The 17519-nt window shown below is 43.4% G+C and overlaps 1 protein-coding gene across 19 annotated transcripts in view; it reads right to left on the reverse strand.

Annotated features, from left to right (window-relative positions):
* DNAJC6 (DnaJ heat shock protein family (Hsp40) member C6) overlaps positions 1 to 17519 on the reverse strand; it is a 134931-nt gene that overhangs the window by 26142 nt on the left and 91270 nt on the right. For all 19 annotated transcript variants that reach the window (XM_008541628.2, XM_070592263.1, XM_070592271.1 and 16 more), the window contains 5 exons: positions 17297 to 17445; positions 8177 to 8299; positions 3001 to 3134; positions 2301 to 2495; positions 1286 to 1403 (listed from right to left, as the gene is read on the reverse strand). In XM_008541628.2, coding sequence (XP_008539850.1) covers positions 1286 to 1403; positions 2301 to 2495; positions 3001 to 3134; positions 8177 to 8299; positions 17297 to 17445 — 719 coding nt within the window. The remainder of the gene's footprint in view (positions 1 to 1285; positions 1404 to 2300; positions 2496 to 3000; positions 3135 to 8176; positions 8300 to 17296; positions 17446 to 17519) is intronic.

Genomic DNA, 17519 nt, shown 5'->3' on the forward strand with positions numbered 1-17519 from the left:
ATATACCTTCAACAGCTTCTACGTCGGAATCTTTGTTTACCATGAATATGAACCGACCTCCCCACTTGGAACTGGCCCCAATTCATTTCTAGCCTCTCCTCTCCATGAAGTCCGCAGTGGCAAGCCGTTTCCTCATCTGCTGATGTCTGACGTTCTTGCACACTGCCATACTTTGGCTCATTCCATTCCTTCTATCCAGGACGCTCCTGAGCCAACCTGAAGAACCCACCCTCAGGCCCACCTTGAAAGGCCGTATCCTCTCTGTAGCCTTCTGGGCCCCACTGGATAAAACAGACCCCTCCCATAATAGCATCTCATCCGACCTCTACTACGGCAGTGGAGAGTTGTACACGTGGGAATTTCCTCTGCCAGGCTGAGCTCCTTAAAGGCAGGGACCCAGTTTTATCCTTGTCAATCCTAAACCCCTAGGCAATGACTGGCACAGAGCATGCACTTAGCAAATATTTGACAAATTAAAATACGATTATTTACAGCATCATTAGTAATATCCCAAAAGTGGTAATAACCCAAATGTCCATCAACTTACGAAGAGATTAATAAGAGGTGGCATAGACACACAATGGAATATTACTTGGCCATATAAAGTGCTGACACATGCTACAACATGGATGAACCTCAAAGCATTATGCTAAGTGAAAGAAGCCAGTCACAAAAGACCACACGTGTGATTCCACCATTGTATGATTCCATTTATATGAATTGTCCAAAATAAGCAAATCCACAGAGACAGAAGGTAGATTAGTGGTTGTGTAGGAGCTGGAGGAGGGAGACTGGGCAGGGGCTGCTAACAGGTAGAAGGCTTCTTTTGGGGGTGAGGAAAGTACTCTGGAATTAGATAGTGGTGCTGCACAGCCTTTTGAAAATACTAAAAACAATGCATTGTATGCTGTAAAAGGGTGAATTTCATCATAATAAAAAAATTGAAAAAAAAAATTACTTAACCCCACATCCTTAGTAGAAATATCCCCCCACACTGATCCCAATGGGACACTATAAAAAAGGCACAAGCTTCTAAAGAGCAAGGTTTGCTAGAAGTCCTAGGGCTGCCATCTTCTGGCAAAATCATCTAGGCAAGTCACAAGCTTTCTGAGTCTGTTTCCTCCCCTGTAAACTGAGGGAGGTGGGCATAAGTAATCTTTACAGGCTCTTTCTAATTCTAAAACCACACGTCCCTCAAGCCCAAAGTGATGTAGAGAAAAGATTCTAAAATACTCCTATTCAAGGGTCAGAGGAGTGTATGCCGTGATTCTTCCTGAAACCATACCTTAGCCTGTAGCCGGCTCCCGATGGTTGATCTCAAGTGATACATGGAAACGACCACATCTCCTTGCACAGTGATGCTCAAGGGAATGAAGATTTTTCCATCTTGGACACGGTATTCTCTTTAAACAGAGACAATAACACACATTGAGAGAGAGTCCAATTTGGTACAATAACAAAGGTACAGTCCTCTGTGGCTCTGGCCAATGGATCTGTTTGCCCAGGCCTGGACGCAGGAACCATTTCCTGGCTTAAGCAAAGTCAGGAGCACAGGCAGTACCAACTAGGTGCAAACTGGTTCTGCCATCTGATGGCATTGGCCTTGTCAATCCTAAACCACTCTCTCTCCATCCCAGCCACATTATCAGATAGACCAACTGCCCATCCCTACTGTGCAGATCTTGATTTCCTAAAATCTATCCCTTATGTATTTGCCACCCCCTAACTTTCAATTAAGAGTAAAAGCAGAGATATAGGGTACAAAAATTCCAACCAAGATCACTATAGAAACAGCAATGCAATGCTCTCTGAGGGCCTTGGATACCAAGCCTCAAATTCAATCTATTCCAAACTAATTGCATTTGATGTCACCATCCACTCCCTTCTCTCCACACCCCCTATCACCTCCCACTGGCACCTGCTCTTTATGATAGATTCTATAACTTCTTTAATTACATCAGCATCTACCTAGTTGCTCATCTAGAAATCTCATTCTTCCCTGATTCTTCCATTATCCTCCCCAGATCTCATCAATTCTCCTTCTTGAATGTTCAGGTCCTCTGTCCCACACACTGTCTTAAGCTTCATCATAGCTCATGCTGGTCCCTTAACTTGTATCACCGTTTGAAAGGGGTCATTGGCATCCCTTGATTGAATTTTTCTGTGACTACCGCCTATGTTGAACATTTTTTTTTATATCAGCCATTTCACAATGATGTAGTCTTCACAGGAAGAATATGATCCAACTTTCACAAGGTTTGAGCAGTTCACAAGAAGTGAAGAAAAGTATCATGACTTACTTCATTCGTTCAAAATCTGCACAGGTTGTATATATTTTGGTTTCTCCAATCAGCACATCACAGTAAGGGCGACATCCATTTCTCTGTTTGTTAAAAAAAGGAACTGGACTGACAGTGATCGACTTAATGGTGAGAGGCTTGAAGTGAGGGCGGTAGGGTTTGTCCGCTAGTAGGTCACACATATAGCCCAGGTATCTAAAACACAATGTTGACATTCTGTTGGTGCCCACCACACAAGAAGAAACGAGCAGTCAATCTTTGCTGGGAAGTTTGTTCTTGTAAATTATTCACTTACAATACAAATTTACTGTGTTAATTTCTTAAACATTAGCTAGCAAAAGAGAATACAGCCAGTAATTTAGGAGAGCTTTTAACTAGTGACCTCCTCCAAAGAACTGATAAAGGGGTATTTATTAAATGAAAAAGCTTTATACCAGCTCAATATTTGAACATCTATTCCTATTTGAGCGAACAAATTAAATTTATCAGCTAAGGGCTAGTCTAGAAAATTTTCAGAATTTATCTTCAGAAGCACTTTTAATCCAAAAGTAAAGAGATGCAACTTAAATAAGAGGAAGGAAGAAATTGTGACTACAGAGAAGATAATAAGCCAATTATCTAAAAGGCATTTTCTTTTTTTTTAAGTACACGATACCAATTAGCCCATGTCTGCACCTACTCTGCATCTAGCTTACTTTACCTCCTGTGGGATGGCGAAAGTCCAATTCCTGGGCGCTTTGCATACAGCAACCGAACAGCTGGGCCAGGAGTAGAGTAGAGATTACAGAAAATGAACATAGCACCAACCAGAATTGACGATGCTGCCCGTCCATCCTGCCAAAGAAAACGTATGAACTTGTTGCAAACACAGACCAAAGAACCACTCACCACTGAGAATGGCTGTACTTGCAATTAAAAGAGGGGCGAGGGAGAGAAGAGAGAAATCTTCCTAGCTGGGGGTGCCTGTCGATTCAAAATTGTTCACTTGACAACCAAAATCTGTCCCAGCTATTTAAATCACAAAGCAGCAAGGAAAGACCATCCTCAGGATAAAATTGACTCTCCACTAACCTAAGTAACCCAGCAATATACATTTGATTTGTATGTATTTACTGAAAAATGATCAAATCGTCAAAGTAACTTTGGACTTGTAGGATCAGAACTAACAGTGAGGTCTCTTGGTTTAGGACTGGAGGTAGAGTTCACAGGTGAGGCAAATACTGCTTTTTGGAAAATGCTATGTATATATTTTACCCAAAGTATGTTCCTGATTCATACAAACTGAAGCAGTTCCACCTGATTGAACCACATTCAATGGAGGAATACATGCGACAACATTCCTGGCAGATGGGGTGAGCCAGCCGCTTCTAGAACACTTCAGGTGACAGGGAGCTTCCTGCTACTTGAAGTTGTCCAGTCCTGGTCACAGAGCTCTTCCACGCACTGAATACGTGCACTTGCAGTCTATTCTGCTCAAGGATCCTCGTTCCTCCTTCTGCCAGGACAGAGTCAACTGACTCCTTTCTCCCAGGGACAGTCTTTATCTGAAATACCCTCCCTTTCCATCAGCTCTTCCATTCTCCAGGTTACAAACACACCCGGTCTACGATGTTAATTTTATGTGTCAACTTGACTGGGCTAAGGGATGCCCCATAGCTGGTAAAACATTATCTGTGGGTGTGCCTGTGAGGGCGTTTCAGGAAGAGATCAGCATCTGAATCAGTAGACGGAGTACAGAGAGCCGCGCTCATCAAAGTGGGTGGGCATCAGCCAATCTGTTGAGGGTCCAAGTAGAACAAAAAGGTGAAGGAAGGGCGAAGTCTCTCTCTCTTCTTGAGCTGGGACCTCCATCTTCTCCTGCTCTTGGAAATCAGAGCTCCTGGTTTTCCCGCCTTCGGACTGCTGGACTTCCACCAGTGGCCCCCTTGATTCTCAGGCCTGCAGACACACACTAAATTACACCACCAGCTTTCCTGGGTCTCCAGCTTGCAGAGGGCAGATTGTGCAACTTATCAGCCTCCATAATGGCATAAGCCAATCCGTATAATAAATCTCCTCTTATATATGTATATCTCTCTCTGTATATTCTATATATCTCTATATATCCCATTGGTTCTGTTTCTCTGGAGAACCCTGCCTAAAGAAATCCCTTCAATTCTTCCTCATCTGATATTCCTTTTTTCTTCCTACTGAGGAAGATTTGCCCTGAGCTAACATCAGTACCAATCTTCTCTATTTTTTAGTATGTGGGCTGCCAGCACAGCATGGCCACTAACAGAGATGTGTAGGTCTGCACCCCAGGAAACAAACCTGGGTGGCCAAAGTGGAGCATGCTGAACTTAACCACCAGGCCACATGGGACTGGCCCTGATATTCCATTCTAAGAGATATCTTTTGGTGTACTTCCTCTGAACAGACTCAACCTTAAATGTGCTGCCCAGATGTGAAATGCAAGATTGGAGATGTGTTCTGACCAAACTAGAGAGCAAATACCATTATCCTTAGTCTAGGCACTATGCTTTTATTAATATAATCCTGAGACAGAATAGGGACGGGACTCTGCCACTCACAGGTTGGGTACCTCCCAGCCCAGCTATTTTTGAAGTCAAGATAAGCAACCTTCCAACCCCAAACTTCCCCCAAGCAGTGGATCCCGACTTCTGCAGGTGCACAAAGCCTTGAGAGGACCACTATACGACCTTCCTGGGGTGGCAGTAGTGAGCAACACTGCCCTGCTGGATCTACTGGGCAGGGGCAGGGACCGCAACGCCGACCAGGCAGGCGAGGACAACATCACAAGGAAGAGGGAAGCACAATGGAGGAGGAGAATCAGGATGCAGTCCACTCCCTTCACCCCGTAAAAGACTCAGGACGACGCCCTTCTGGATCCAGCCAAGGAGCCACTTCTCCTGTGCTGCCCCTTGTGCTGGAGCATAAATATGCCCCAATAAAACCTTCCCTGAGACTTTGGTTGGGCACCTCGTCGATTTCTATTACACAGAGAGGCGGTGTCAACCCCAGACCAAACTAGTTTAAATACAGGGGAATTTGCTCCATGAGCTCTTACTGATCTTTCTATCCACTAAAACTGGAGTTCCTTTTCAGATGATGCATTAAGCTAACAGACAAATATACTGAATCTTTTAGAACCAGAATTCAGGACTTTACTTTTATCCTGTGTTTAATTTCACATTGTTAGTTTCTGTTAGATGACCAACCAGCAAAACCTTTTAAAATCCATATTCCTTATGTGACCCTCCCAGTCTGAGAAAACTGATAAGCTTGATCTCCACATTTTGTTAAAGTTGATCATTAAAAAGGCAACCAGGGGCTGGCCCCATAGCCAAGTGGTTAAGTTCACGCGCTCCACTTTGGCAGCCCAGGGTTTCACCAGTTCAGATCTTAGGTGCAGATATGGCATCACGCGTCAGGCCATGTTGAGATGGCGTCCCACACGCCACAGTTAGAAGGACCCACGACTAAAATATACAGCTATGTACTGGGAGGATTTGGGGGAGAAAAAGCAGAAAAAAAAAAAGATCGGCAACAGTTGTTGGCTCAGGTGCCAATCTTTAAAAAAACAAAAAAAAAGGCAACCAAATGCAGCCCGCTCCTGGGAGGATGCTGATACAGTAATCATCTACCTTTGGAAGCAGATATTCAGCCACAATTTGACTAAATGTCTAACAATCTAGCCCCAATTTTTCCACTTGATTATAAGAAACTGAGGAATATCTTGCAGGAATCCAATAAACTATCTCTACGAATCTATTAGTCTAGTTGCAAAAGTTCAGTTGGTGTGATACGTGTGTTCATAATGAACCAATGTGGACTCCTTTTTTCTAACGGTTTAAAATCATCTGTGCAAAAATTTATATTAGAATTTCTCCTTCAATAGCCATCAGGCTCACCAGCCTGGAACTTTCCAGGATCAACTTCCTCCGTCTTTCAGAAAAAATCTCCTCTCCTTGCTTGCCTGGCACTTGGCCCTGTTTTCCTCATGTTACATAAGGAATGCATAATGGCTCTTCCCACTGCGTTCAGCATTCGGTCACATGATCTCCGTCTGGAGAGTGGATTACTTTAAGCACTGGAAGGCTCTTTGACTATCTCACTACCTCCATCTTTGTCTTAATTATCATTGTTACTCTCTTTCTAGCTTGACATTTGTTCCCCCTGATAAAGGAAACAGAAGAAAGGAGTTAAGACTACATAAGTGCCTCAAGCATTTGTTGTTGTCCTTACTCCAAGGACAGATTTTTTAAAAAAAGACGTTTTTCTCAATCTTGATTCTTTTTAGATTTAGCCTTCCTGCTGCTTTTAACAGCTTCATGGCTCTCGGAAATGTGTCTCCTCCTTTTATCTGCCACGCAGGTCTTTTAAAAAGTTTTATAAGGGTATTTTTTAAATTAAAGAATAAGGCTTATCTTTTGGAGTATATGCTTCTGATTTCTAATAAAACAGTAGGTTTTATATATATAGGATAAAAATAAAAGCTCCCACCCCCACTTCAGTTCCATTTCCCCAAGACTTGGTGCAGACTTCCAACTCGTGCACGTCCTTCCCCGAGTCTGGAGAAGCAGCCTATGGACTCATAGTCCTTTGTCTGCCTCTTCTTTTCTCTTTCTCATTGGGTTTTTGTTCTTTATGATTGTATCATTAGAAATGGGGGCCTCTGGTCTCTCTCGAGCCATCTTCCCTTACCAAGTTGTCAGACCTAGGCTCTCTGAACTTTTAGAAAGTTCTTGAGTGAAGACAAAAATCACCCAGATGCCCAAAGCTGCTTAGGTCCTAGAAGAAATGTGTCCTGTTGTGCAATCTGTTGTGTCTCTGACAGGAAAACCCCCTGGCCTCTCACAATGACCTCCTACAAACACCAAGTGCTTTTCATTCATTGCCGAAGGATGTGAAACAGAAAGTAGAAAAAATACTCTTCAACTTTCTACCCTCTTTTAGTCAACTGGCTCTCAAGAAAGAAGGGCAAAATCATCAGTAGGATTATAGGAAAAAAAAAAAAAAACCCAGAAGTTTATAGAAGCAATGGACGGTTCTAGTATTTATGCTCAAACTCCATCTGCGTGTTAGCTTGTTCATGTATTCAATCACTGATTCAGATCTTGCATACCTGGGGTACAAAGGTAAAGAAGACACAGTTCTTGCCAGCAAGATGCTCACAGCCTAGTGGGAAAGCAGGCAGGTCACCAGATAATGATGATGCAGTGTATTAAATGCCACCGAAGACATTTAGATATACAGTGGGAATGTCCATATTGTGAAAATAGTAAAAAAAAAAAAAAAAAAAAAAAGCCAGAAATATTTTATCTAAAGTCGAGTTTTAAATGATAAGTAAGAGGCCCCTGGAGGAAGCTTTGGGGAAAGGGCCTCTTGGAAGCCAGTAGTCAGAAAAATCATGAGCCCCACTGGGAACTACTATAAAATAGTCAATCTACGTGACTACTCACAAGGACACAGGTGTCTTTTCATCTCATTTTTATTCAAACACAAAGGTAAGAAAAAAATATTCCAATGTGTTTATGCAAATTTTATTCACACAAAACTCAATGGCATCTTTGCCTGTGCACCCACAGCTCTTGTTTCTAGCTCTTTATAACAGCCAGCACCTTCCAGAGGCCCTGCATCGTGTGGGCTGTGCACCTATCTGCCTGCATGAGTACTCAGCTTTAAGGCAAGAATAATAAGTTCTTCCCTCATCTTTACGTCCCTCACATCACCTAATTCCTAAGTAGGGGCTTAATAAATACCCATGCAACTTAAATGTTACCTGTTCACCAATCTGTATGGGGCCACCCATATTTCACCAAACCAAACAGAACCAACACACATGACGACAACAACAACAACAAAAGGTTACTCACCAAGCAGTGGACAACACAGACGTTTTTGGGATTCTGTAGTAGCCAGTTATACATATTCCGACACACGGCGAAGAGGTTGTGCAGACTGGGGGCCTGCCTAATGGGCCAACTGCATTCTGAGACCTAAAGGAACACAGCAAAAGGAAATGAACTCCCCCAGCAACTTGCTCTCCATGAGCAGACGTCAGAGCAAACGAATTCTCTCAGAAGTGAAACTACATCCCTTTAATACAGCCAGGAAGAGTTGGGAACAGGGTCCAAACACAGAAAGAAGAGTTGTTCAATCCACCAATTTTTTAATTAAAAAATTCTGCTTCAGGGGCCAGTCTGGTGGTATAGTGGTTAAGTGTGTACACTCCACTTTGGTGGCCCGGGGTTTGTGGGTTCAGATCCCAGGCACGGACCTACACACTGTTCATCAAGCCATGCTGTGGCAGCATCCCACATAAAATAGAGGAAGATTGGCACAGATGTTAGCTCAGCGACGATCTTCCTCAAGCACAAAGAGGAGGATTGGCAACAGATGGTAGCTCAGGGCCAATCTTCCTCACACACACACACAAAATTCTTTTTCAGTAAAGGTATGAAAATACATTTTGAAGTACATCTTAAATATTAAACTAGATGATTTAAATTACATACTTGAATTTTTAAAAATTCTGTGAAGTTACATTGAATTTAATTTCTAGTATAAAATGTTCTGATCTGCCTACTAGATGCTTAATTATAGGATTAGATTATAAATCCTGCACTACCCCTAATTTTATCTCAGCTGAGAAAAGTGAAAACACGAAAAGTGCTCTCGAGTAGCCAAAGGTAGGCTGGTTCAGGGCTCTTATTTCCTTCTCTTTAATGAAGGGACCCACAATTCCCTGGGGGACAGCTTTCAGCATTGTCCTTCCTCTAACACATATGCTCACCTAACAGGTTACAAAGCATTGACTATGTTCCTGGAATTCTGCTTGGCCCTGATCTGTACAACTATCACGTGAGACAGGCATTAATTAATACGATCCCCATCTCCAGATGAGAAAACCGACTCTCGGAGGCTGTCTTGCCTAAAGTCCCACTGCTGGTCAGGTCTTCTGAGAGTAAATCCTGGGCTACAACAGTACACTGGTGAGGTGCTCACTCGCCTCAGCATACCAGGCATGAGCCTCAATCCATTAGATATTTACGAATTCAGCTAATAAACAATAAGAAGGAGCTTAGACTTAGACAAACTTTATGACCTCTTTAAGCCTTTCTTCATAAAATGTACTGAGAGATACCCACCTACCTATCTCACAGGTTTGTGGGTGCTACAAGAGAATGAATTTCGGGGGCTTATCTCAGTATCCGACACCCACCAAGTGATCGATAAATGTTAGCTATTATTATTATTACCATTCCATCAGGTAACTGACAATGAAAAGCCACGAAGTCAGATAGACCTGGCTGTGTTTGAAAAAAATGAATGAAATCCTATAAGGCGAGAGTGTGGACTGAAGGGTCAGATCATACAAGGCCTCGTTAGGAACTGGGAGAAGCATTTAAGGGGAGTGACTCACAGATCTGCATCTTCCAAAGACCTCCAAGATCCAGGATGGAGAATGGGTGTGGATGACACAAGGCTAAAGACAGGGAGACCAGTGAGGAGGCTCCTGAGGAGTCCCGGTAACGATGACGGCGGCTCAGGCTAGATGAGCGCCAGTGGGGCGCAAAAAGACTGGAGGGATTCCAGAAAGAGCGAGGAGGTGGAACACCTGTACACAAGACTCGGTGGGTGATCACATGGTGGCAGCGTCTGAGTGTGGAGGGATGTACTAAAAAGAAAGACCGGGGAGGAGTCAGGGGTGACTCCCAGGTTTCTGGCTTGAATGGCTGGACAAAAGGATGGCAGGTGCCTCTTACTGAGGTAGGGAATTCTGGAGAAGAAAACAGGTTTTACATGGATGGTGTCATCAGAAAGTGCTCTGCAACACTACCACCATCACCAAACCCCAGAGGTCTCAGATTCCTAAGATTTCACAGCGGGGAGGGGGAGAAGGGAGGCAGGACCAATCCGCTTGGTTCGCCCTTTGCTGGTCAGCCAATAATCCACAGAGCTGACATCCGAAATCAAACGTGTGGAGTTTCTCCCTCTGGGGTTGCCAAGAAAGCCCATTCTTTTTGGTTAATTTGTAACTTTTTTTCTACAAGATGACTGTGGGACAGTGGCAGGGGACCTTCGGGTTACTCATTTTCCTGTATCTTTGGGAATGACAGGTGTTGTTTATTAAACAAAGTAGCTGAAATGCTTGACCTAGCTCCCAACAATCCAGGGTGACCCACGATTGCGCCTCTGTCCATTTAAAGGCCATAACAGCTGGCCCTTTTTACCCAACATAATTTAGGGCTATTTCTGGCCCATTCTTTACCCTCAGTTAGATTCGCCATTGATGTGTTCTCAAGCAATGGAAATATGTTGGTTAAAAAAAAAAGAAGGGGAAGATAATTTTGCCATCAGAGGAATTGCAAAATGTACATTTGCACAAGCTGCTTCCTGTCTGCAATGCTTTTTCTGCCCTTGGTAGATTCTTATTCATCTTTCAAAACCCAAGTTCAAGTGTACTCTGGTCTCTGACAGTGTCTTTAACACCCACGGGCAGAGATGCTCAGTCAGCTCCGTGACCTTTGTACCCATGCCCTGGTCGTAGCCATCGATGACAGCTTTTACCATAGAGCAGCGTGCCTAAGCCCACAGGTTGCATTTTCACCTGGGCTTTATCACTTACTACTTGAGTGACCTTAGGCAACTTACTAACCCCTCCACACCTCAATTCTCTCGTGTGTCCACTGAAAACGGGCATTAGAAGATGGCTGTGAGAATTCAGCAGCACAAGACAAACACAGCAAGTGCCAGCTAATTGTCAAGCCATATCGAATTAACTGTTATTTCTGACTCCCTGTCTAGATACTAAGCCCCATGAGAAGAAAGACTATTATTCATTTCGTAAGCCAACCCCAGTGTCATGTGCTAGTCAAATGGCAGGTGCTCAGTAGCCATGGGCTGAGCAAATGAATGAGTGAAAGAGGGAAGGAATGAACCCCATCTGGCAATCTCTTCTTGTCATAGATTTATCTACATGTACAATATCATGAGGGAGAAATGGGCAAATCAATTCGTTGTTTTTTTAGATTGCAACCATGTAAAACTGTAGGAAGTTTGTTTTCCCAGGCAATATTTTTAAACTTTATAGAAACTGTATGTCACCCATACAAACACTAACATGGCAACATCTATAATAAGTCTCAGCCAAAAGTTGGGTAAATTGTTCTTAGCACAATAGGCTAATAGCTCCCGAATCATTAAATCAATCAAGTAAACAATATTAATTTAAAGTACTCCATTATTACGTATTTACTTGATATATAATTATACGCCACTAAGCAAACATACAATTAGAATTTTTTAAAAGCATGTGCTCTAAGAGGGAAAAAATATTAAGGCATAAACAAAACCAAAAACTTTAAAAAAGGATCAGTCACTGCCAGCTATTTTTGTAGCTCTCTGGAGCTCAGTTTCACGCAATCAGCACACTCCCTGGGCACGTGACACCTGATGAGGCCGTCTCCAACGTCTCCGAACACCCCTGGAGCTGCGGAGCATCAGAGAATGCCATATGGATCACCAGGCTGCCACCATACTACCCAACAGGAGCAGAGGCCAAAACAGCACCAGGGCTGGCTGCCATTCAATTTTCACCTCTCCATCCCCCAAGCATGGGAAAAGACGACGTAAGCATCCCAGTTGCTGAGCATAAGAGCAAAAAGTGCTACAGAGAATCAGACTGAAGAACCATATCCCATGTTTTCAGAATCTGACAGCATTATTGTGGTGTTTTATTATTACTAACGGTAATCATAGCTACCACTTACTGAATGCTTACTCTAAGTCAGACACTGCTATCAAATTTATTCCGTACAGCAAACCTACAGAAAAACTTTCCAAGTATTTGTGAGACAGGCATTCTGATTGTTATCCCCATTTTTTACAGGAGAAAACTGAGTCTCAGCTGAGGTGAAGCGACTTACCTACCCAGGTAGAGGAGGAGCTGAGATGTGAACCTAGGGTAAGTCTTAAAGCTCAAAATTTGTAAATCTTATACAATTTCTCCTCAATAAAAAAATAATAATTTGTGTACTTTCTACACCACACTGTCCAATGATTGATTATTAACCACAATTCCATCTTACATTTGTGAGGTGGTTATGGCTTCAAGTGATGGCTATACACTCATGTGTCGCTTAACAACGGGGGTATGTTCTAGGAAATACGTTGTTAGGTGATTTCATGGTTGTGCGAGCATCATAGAGTGCACTTACACAAACCTAGATGGGATAGCCTACTACACACTAGGTTATACGGTACTCATCTTATGGGACCACTATTGTATATGTGGTCCATGGTTGACCAAAACGTTGGCATGTGACACGTGACTGTATTTTACCAAGGCTGAGACATTCAATTCACTGAAAGCTGCTGAACTAGAAGGTGGGGCTCCCTGGTCCTCTGGCACCAGGCCAGGGATATTTTTCTACCCCATAACTTCCTGTCCTTACACTGATGCATGGTAGCAAAGGAGAGAGGAAGTAGAAGCTGTAAAGTCACTCCTCTATGGCCAACCCCCTTCACCAACCAGCGAACCAACGCAGAAACAACTCGGAGCTATGCTGACCTCTTTGGTGAGCTCTGGAAGGAAAAGGGGAAAAAAAGGGTTGACCTTCAAACAATCATGAGCTCTTTAAAAGAAGCCCAAGTTGATCATATATCTTCTAAAAATCAAGTTGTTCCCAAGGGGAAGTAATCCTACAAGATCATGTGGTTTAGAAACAGTCAAAATGAAGGAAGATTCTAAAAGCAGCAGCTGGGTTTATTGTTTCTGTTATGTTTATTTTACCAACAAGGCTCCTTCGGCATACTTTCCTTCCAAATGGGCCAGAGAGGCAAGGAGGCTCAAAGAGGCACTGGAATAGCATTAATTCGAACGTAAGAACTTTAGGGCCAGGCTAGACTTGGTGGCCATTCATCTAGTTTTCCATTTATTGTCAACAGCATGGCCAAGAAATGTGTAAAGCTGTGGTCCTGATATTTGAGGGCGTAGCTACAAACCTTCTGTGCAGAAAGTGAACCAGCACACACACATCCACACGCTCGTGGAGTAGATGGGTACAGGGTTTACCTAGGGGATGGTAAAAAGGTTTGGGTATAGATAGTGGTGACAGCTACACAATATTGTGAGTGTATTTAATGCCACTGAACTGTACACTTACAAATGCTTAAAACAGGGGCCGGCCCCGTGGCCGAGTGGTTGCGTGCTCCCCTTTGGCAGCCCAGGGTTTTGCCGGTTCAGATCCTGGGCACGGACATGGCACTGCTCGTCAGGCCATGCTGAGGCGGCATCCCACATGCCACAACTAGAAGGACCCACAACTAAAAACACACAACTATGTACAGGGGGGCTTTGAGGAGAAAAAGGAAAAATAAAATCTTTTAAAAAAACACAAAAAATGCTTAAAATGATATGTCTATGTTATGAATATTTCACTACAATAAAAAAAAAGATAGGAGTGGAAGCAGATGGTTAAATTCTCAAGCCATCCATGGATCTAAATGCACAGTGGACCCGGGTCTTTTTAACTCAGATTGAGAACATCTGGTTTAGATGAAGCGTCTTGTTGGTCTCCAGGACTCTGTCGTCAACATCGGTACTTTTATTTCCTCAAGGTGGATACTGGCTAAGAGTCAAAAAACTGACGCTCACTACCTGAATAGCTATTCTAGCACCTCACTTGGAATACAGGGCTATCTGCTACGTGTTGTTCTGAGTTGAATCCCCTGTTAAAACTGAGACTAAACAGTGTCCTATTTTAACATTCTGTTAAATATGCAAATACTAAGAAAACCGCTATTTGATTATTTCATATTCCTGTCAACCCATGTAGCTTCTACACATAAAAGCTAATCAAAATACAGGATCACGCCCCTCCGCAAAGTAAAATCTTGCTGGAAACAGCCTGTCTCTGCCACTGCCACCCGGATCCCCAAACACAACACACAATAAAAATGTAAAGTGACTGAGTTCAGGTTTCAAGGCATAGAAACACAGGCAGAGCTGGACTCCAGTGAGTCCATAAATAAAATCAGTCTTGTGTTTGGTGTTTTCCAACACTGGTATTTATGGAAGACTCTGCCATCTACCTTTATTAAAATAAGATTTAACAGTAGACCTGGCACTGCACTGATCTGGAAGGAGGAGGAAATGGTTTCTAGTCCTCAAGGACTAGAAGATGAGAACCAAGAAAACTTTTCTAAGTAATGCAACAATGAGATGCAAATCAATTCACGGGGTTAGTGATGGGGAGAGAAAGGACTCTGGGCTTGAAAAGAGCTGTAGTCATATCAAAAACAGAGCTAAGATGAAAACACCAACGCTTTGGGACGGTCTTCCTGAGATGCCACTGAGGGTTCAGGGAGCTAGGTCAGAGGGTCCAGTTCCATTTGGTGGAGTTCTGGGACGGTCTGGGAAGGGCTGAAGACGGAGTGCCATCCTATGTTTAGGGGAAAGAACTGGAAAAGCCTGTGGCATGTGGAAATCCTCCCTGTAGGGAAGTTAAGCTAACAAAGAAGGGGGGTGTGGCGCAAGTGGTCTTTTAGGCAGAGGGAGCCGCTCATGCAAAGAGACAGTGTATGTGTCCTCTGGTTGGAACATGGGGTTTCAGGCAGCGGAGAACAGTGAAAGACGAGGCGGGCAGAAGCCAGATCACAAAGAGCCTGAGAAAACACATTCTACAATTTGCATGGAGAAGAAACAACCCCACTCCTTTCACCTATACAAGACTTACTCACGCTTCAAGGTCCAGCTCACACTGCTGTCTCCCTCCACTGAACTCCCTCAGTGGGTTTTGTAAATACTGTCTACATTTGTCTACAGAATGTCCTAGGTTCTCTCGCCAACTAGTCTTAAGTGCCTTGAGGACAAGAACGAAATATTGATTTTATATCTAAGTGTTTAACAATTCTTGGCACATTCATTGTTCTCAGAAACATTTGTTAGCCCTGCCAGGCACTGTTCTAGGTAGCAAGTGAAATAAACATGCTCCCTGTGCTTCCAAGGCAAGTGAGAGCAGCCCAGGGCAGATGCTCGATACGGAATTCCCAGTTCCTTTGTTAAGACTGGTCACAAAATATGTAGTTAAACAAATAGATGCCTTTCTTCAAATATCTTTATAGAGCTTGCCTTTGAAAATTCTACACAAAGAGACATCTTTATACATATGAATGCTTCTATAATGATATTATATCTTTATTTACTTTCAGAGGGAAAATTTTCCATAATATCACAGATCTTGCAAGATCAAATAAAATTCTATGAAATATTGTGCAGAATGCCCCACAGTCCTTCAGTTATGAAAACGATGGCGCTCACTGAGTCTCCAAACATGAAAAAATCAGTTCAAAAGATTTGCATCCAAGTCAGAATAGCTACCCACATTTCTGTGTGATGTTAATTCACTTGCTCTGAATTAGGTAATAGATGCAATAAGAGTTGGAAGAGCAGTTAGATATGGCAAATTTTTAAAAGCTGCGTTTAAACTCTCCGTTACAGAATGAGAATCTAGACCTAACCACTTCAGCATGGCTCCATCAGTGCTTCTCAGAGAGCGGTCCCCAGAGCGAGAGCCGGAGTAGCCCCAGGAAGGGGTTAGTAGTGCAGAGGCTCACGGCACCCTGTCCTGAGGAATCAGAGATGCTGGGCCTGGTGTCTAAGAGGCCCCCCAGGTGAGTCTGATGTCCCCTACAGCCTGAGGACCACAGGGTTCCCTCTTGCCTATTCCGGGAACACTCTGAGAAAAAGAGTCCTTAACAAAACTCTCCCCTATCTTATTGAACATCAGGGCACGAAGTGGTCTTAGAGAGCATACAAACCAACCTTCTGGTGTTTTTTACAGATCTGGAAACTGAGGCCCAGAGATTATTAATGGGAATTTGGAGCAAAGTGTCTTCTGGCATCAAAGCTAAATCCTAGAGACACAGTATGGACAACCAGCATACTTGGAATCAAGTTTCACTTTTAAAGGGTCCAATGCATATAAAATTCTTTCTATTTATTAATAGATCTAGATGGAGTTGCAAAACCAATCTCCTCTAAAGGCTAAGTCAAAATATTTGAAGATGTTCTTAAGAGAGGAAAAGCCTTATTCTAGTGAGTAAATCAAGAATTCAGTAGCCAGAAATAACAGGCTCGACATCAGATTCAAAGCTAAGCCAGCTCTCACAGCTCCTTAACCAGCCTGAAACTAGGACTATTTCTCTGCCTGGTTCAAAAAGCTTCTTGAGAGGATCATCTGGCTTTTTCCAGGTAATGCTGTCAGCCTAGGGTGATGGTTAAGAGCCTTAGGCCACTTACTAGTTGTGCGGTCTTAAGCAAGTTACCTTACCTCTCTGTGCCTCAGTTTCTCCATCTACCTCAGGGGACTGTGGCGAGAATTAAATGAGATATTGCATGTAAAGTGCTCAGCACAGTGTAAATGCTCTCTAAGCGTTGGCCGCTGCTTTCACTCTAATTAATATTAGAAACAGGATCACCAAGCCTACAGTGTGGACTGCTTACGTGCTATCCTCCACTTACGAAAGATGTACCTTTACCGAATGTCAGAGAGCTATTTCCATTAATGCTGGCATGTCTGTCCTGCTCTAGCTACACTGCCTCATCATGATGCCCAAGAGTCAACAAGGAAGGGTGAAGGGTATAATTAGTGCTACAGCGTAAGGCAAGCACCTGCCCCACATGGCAGTCAGTCTCCCCCCGAGCCTCCCAGCAACGGGCCCTACAACTGAGCAACCAGCCACAACTGATTTACATCCCAAATTAGATACATTTCATTGACAGATAAACCATCCTGCAAACAGCCTCACCCAAGGGAAATCTTCAGAATATCTCATAACAGCCTAGGAAAGATTTTGTAGATAAGTGTCCAGAGCGTAGAGTTTTTCAGCTTCGCGCGCCTAAGAGCAAAAGCTCTGGGGCGAGTTCTTAAGAGGCAAAGTACCCTGTTAGGTCTTCCGCGTGAGGTCCCCGGGCTAAATTTCCTTACCCTGCTGTGAAACTTGGCAGTTCGGTAAGACTTGGGCGAGAGATTGTACACCGTGTAGTGGTCAGGATGTCTGGAATCCAAAAAGCTTCGAATGTCGTCAACCTGATTCCTGAATCCTATGTCAACACTGTCCAGAGGAAAGGACATCACTGGGGGGGGGGGGGGGTCACACAGAAAGAAAACAGGTCACACAGGTCTGCCATCGCCATGGGCAGCAGCTGAA

This window comes from Equus przewalskii, chromosome 24 (genome assembly GCF_037783145.1).
Source record: "Equus przewalskii isolate Varuska chromosome 24, EquPr2, whole genome shotgun sequence".
Classification (NCBI taxonomy): Eukaryota; Metazoa; Chordata; class Mammalia; order Perissodactyla; family Equidae; genus Equus; species Equus przewalskii.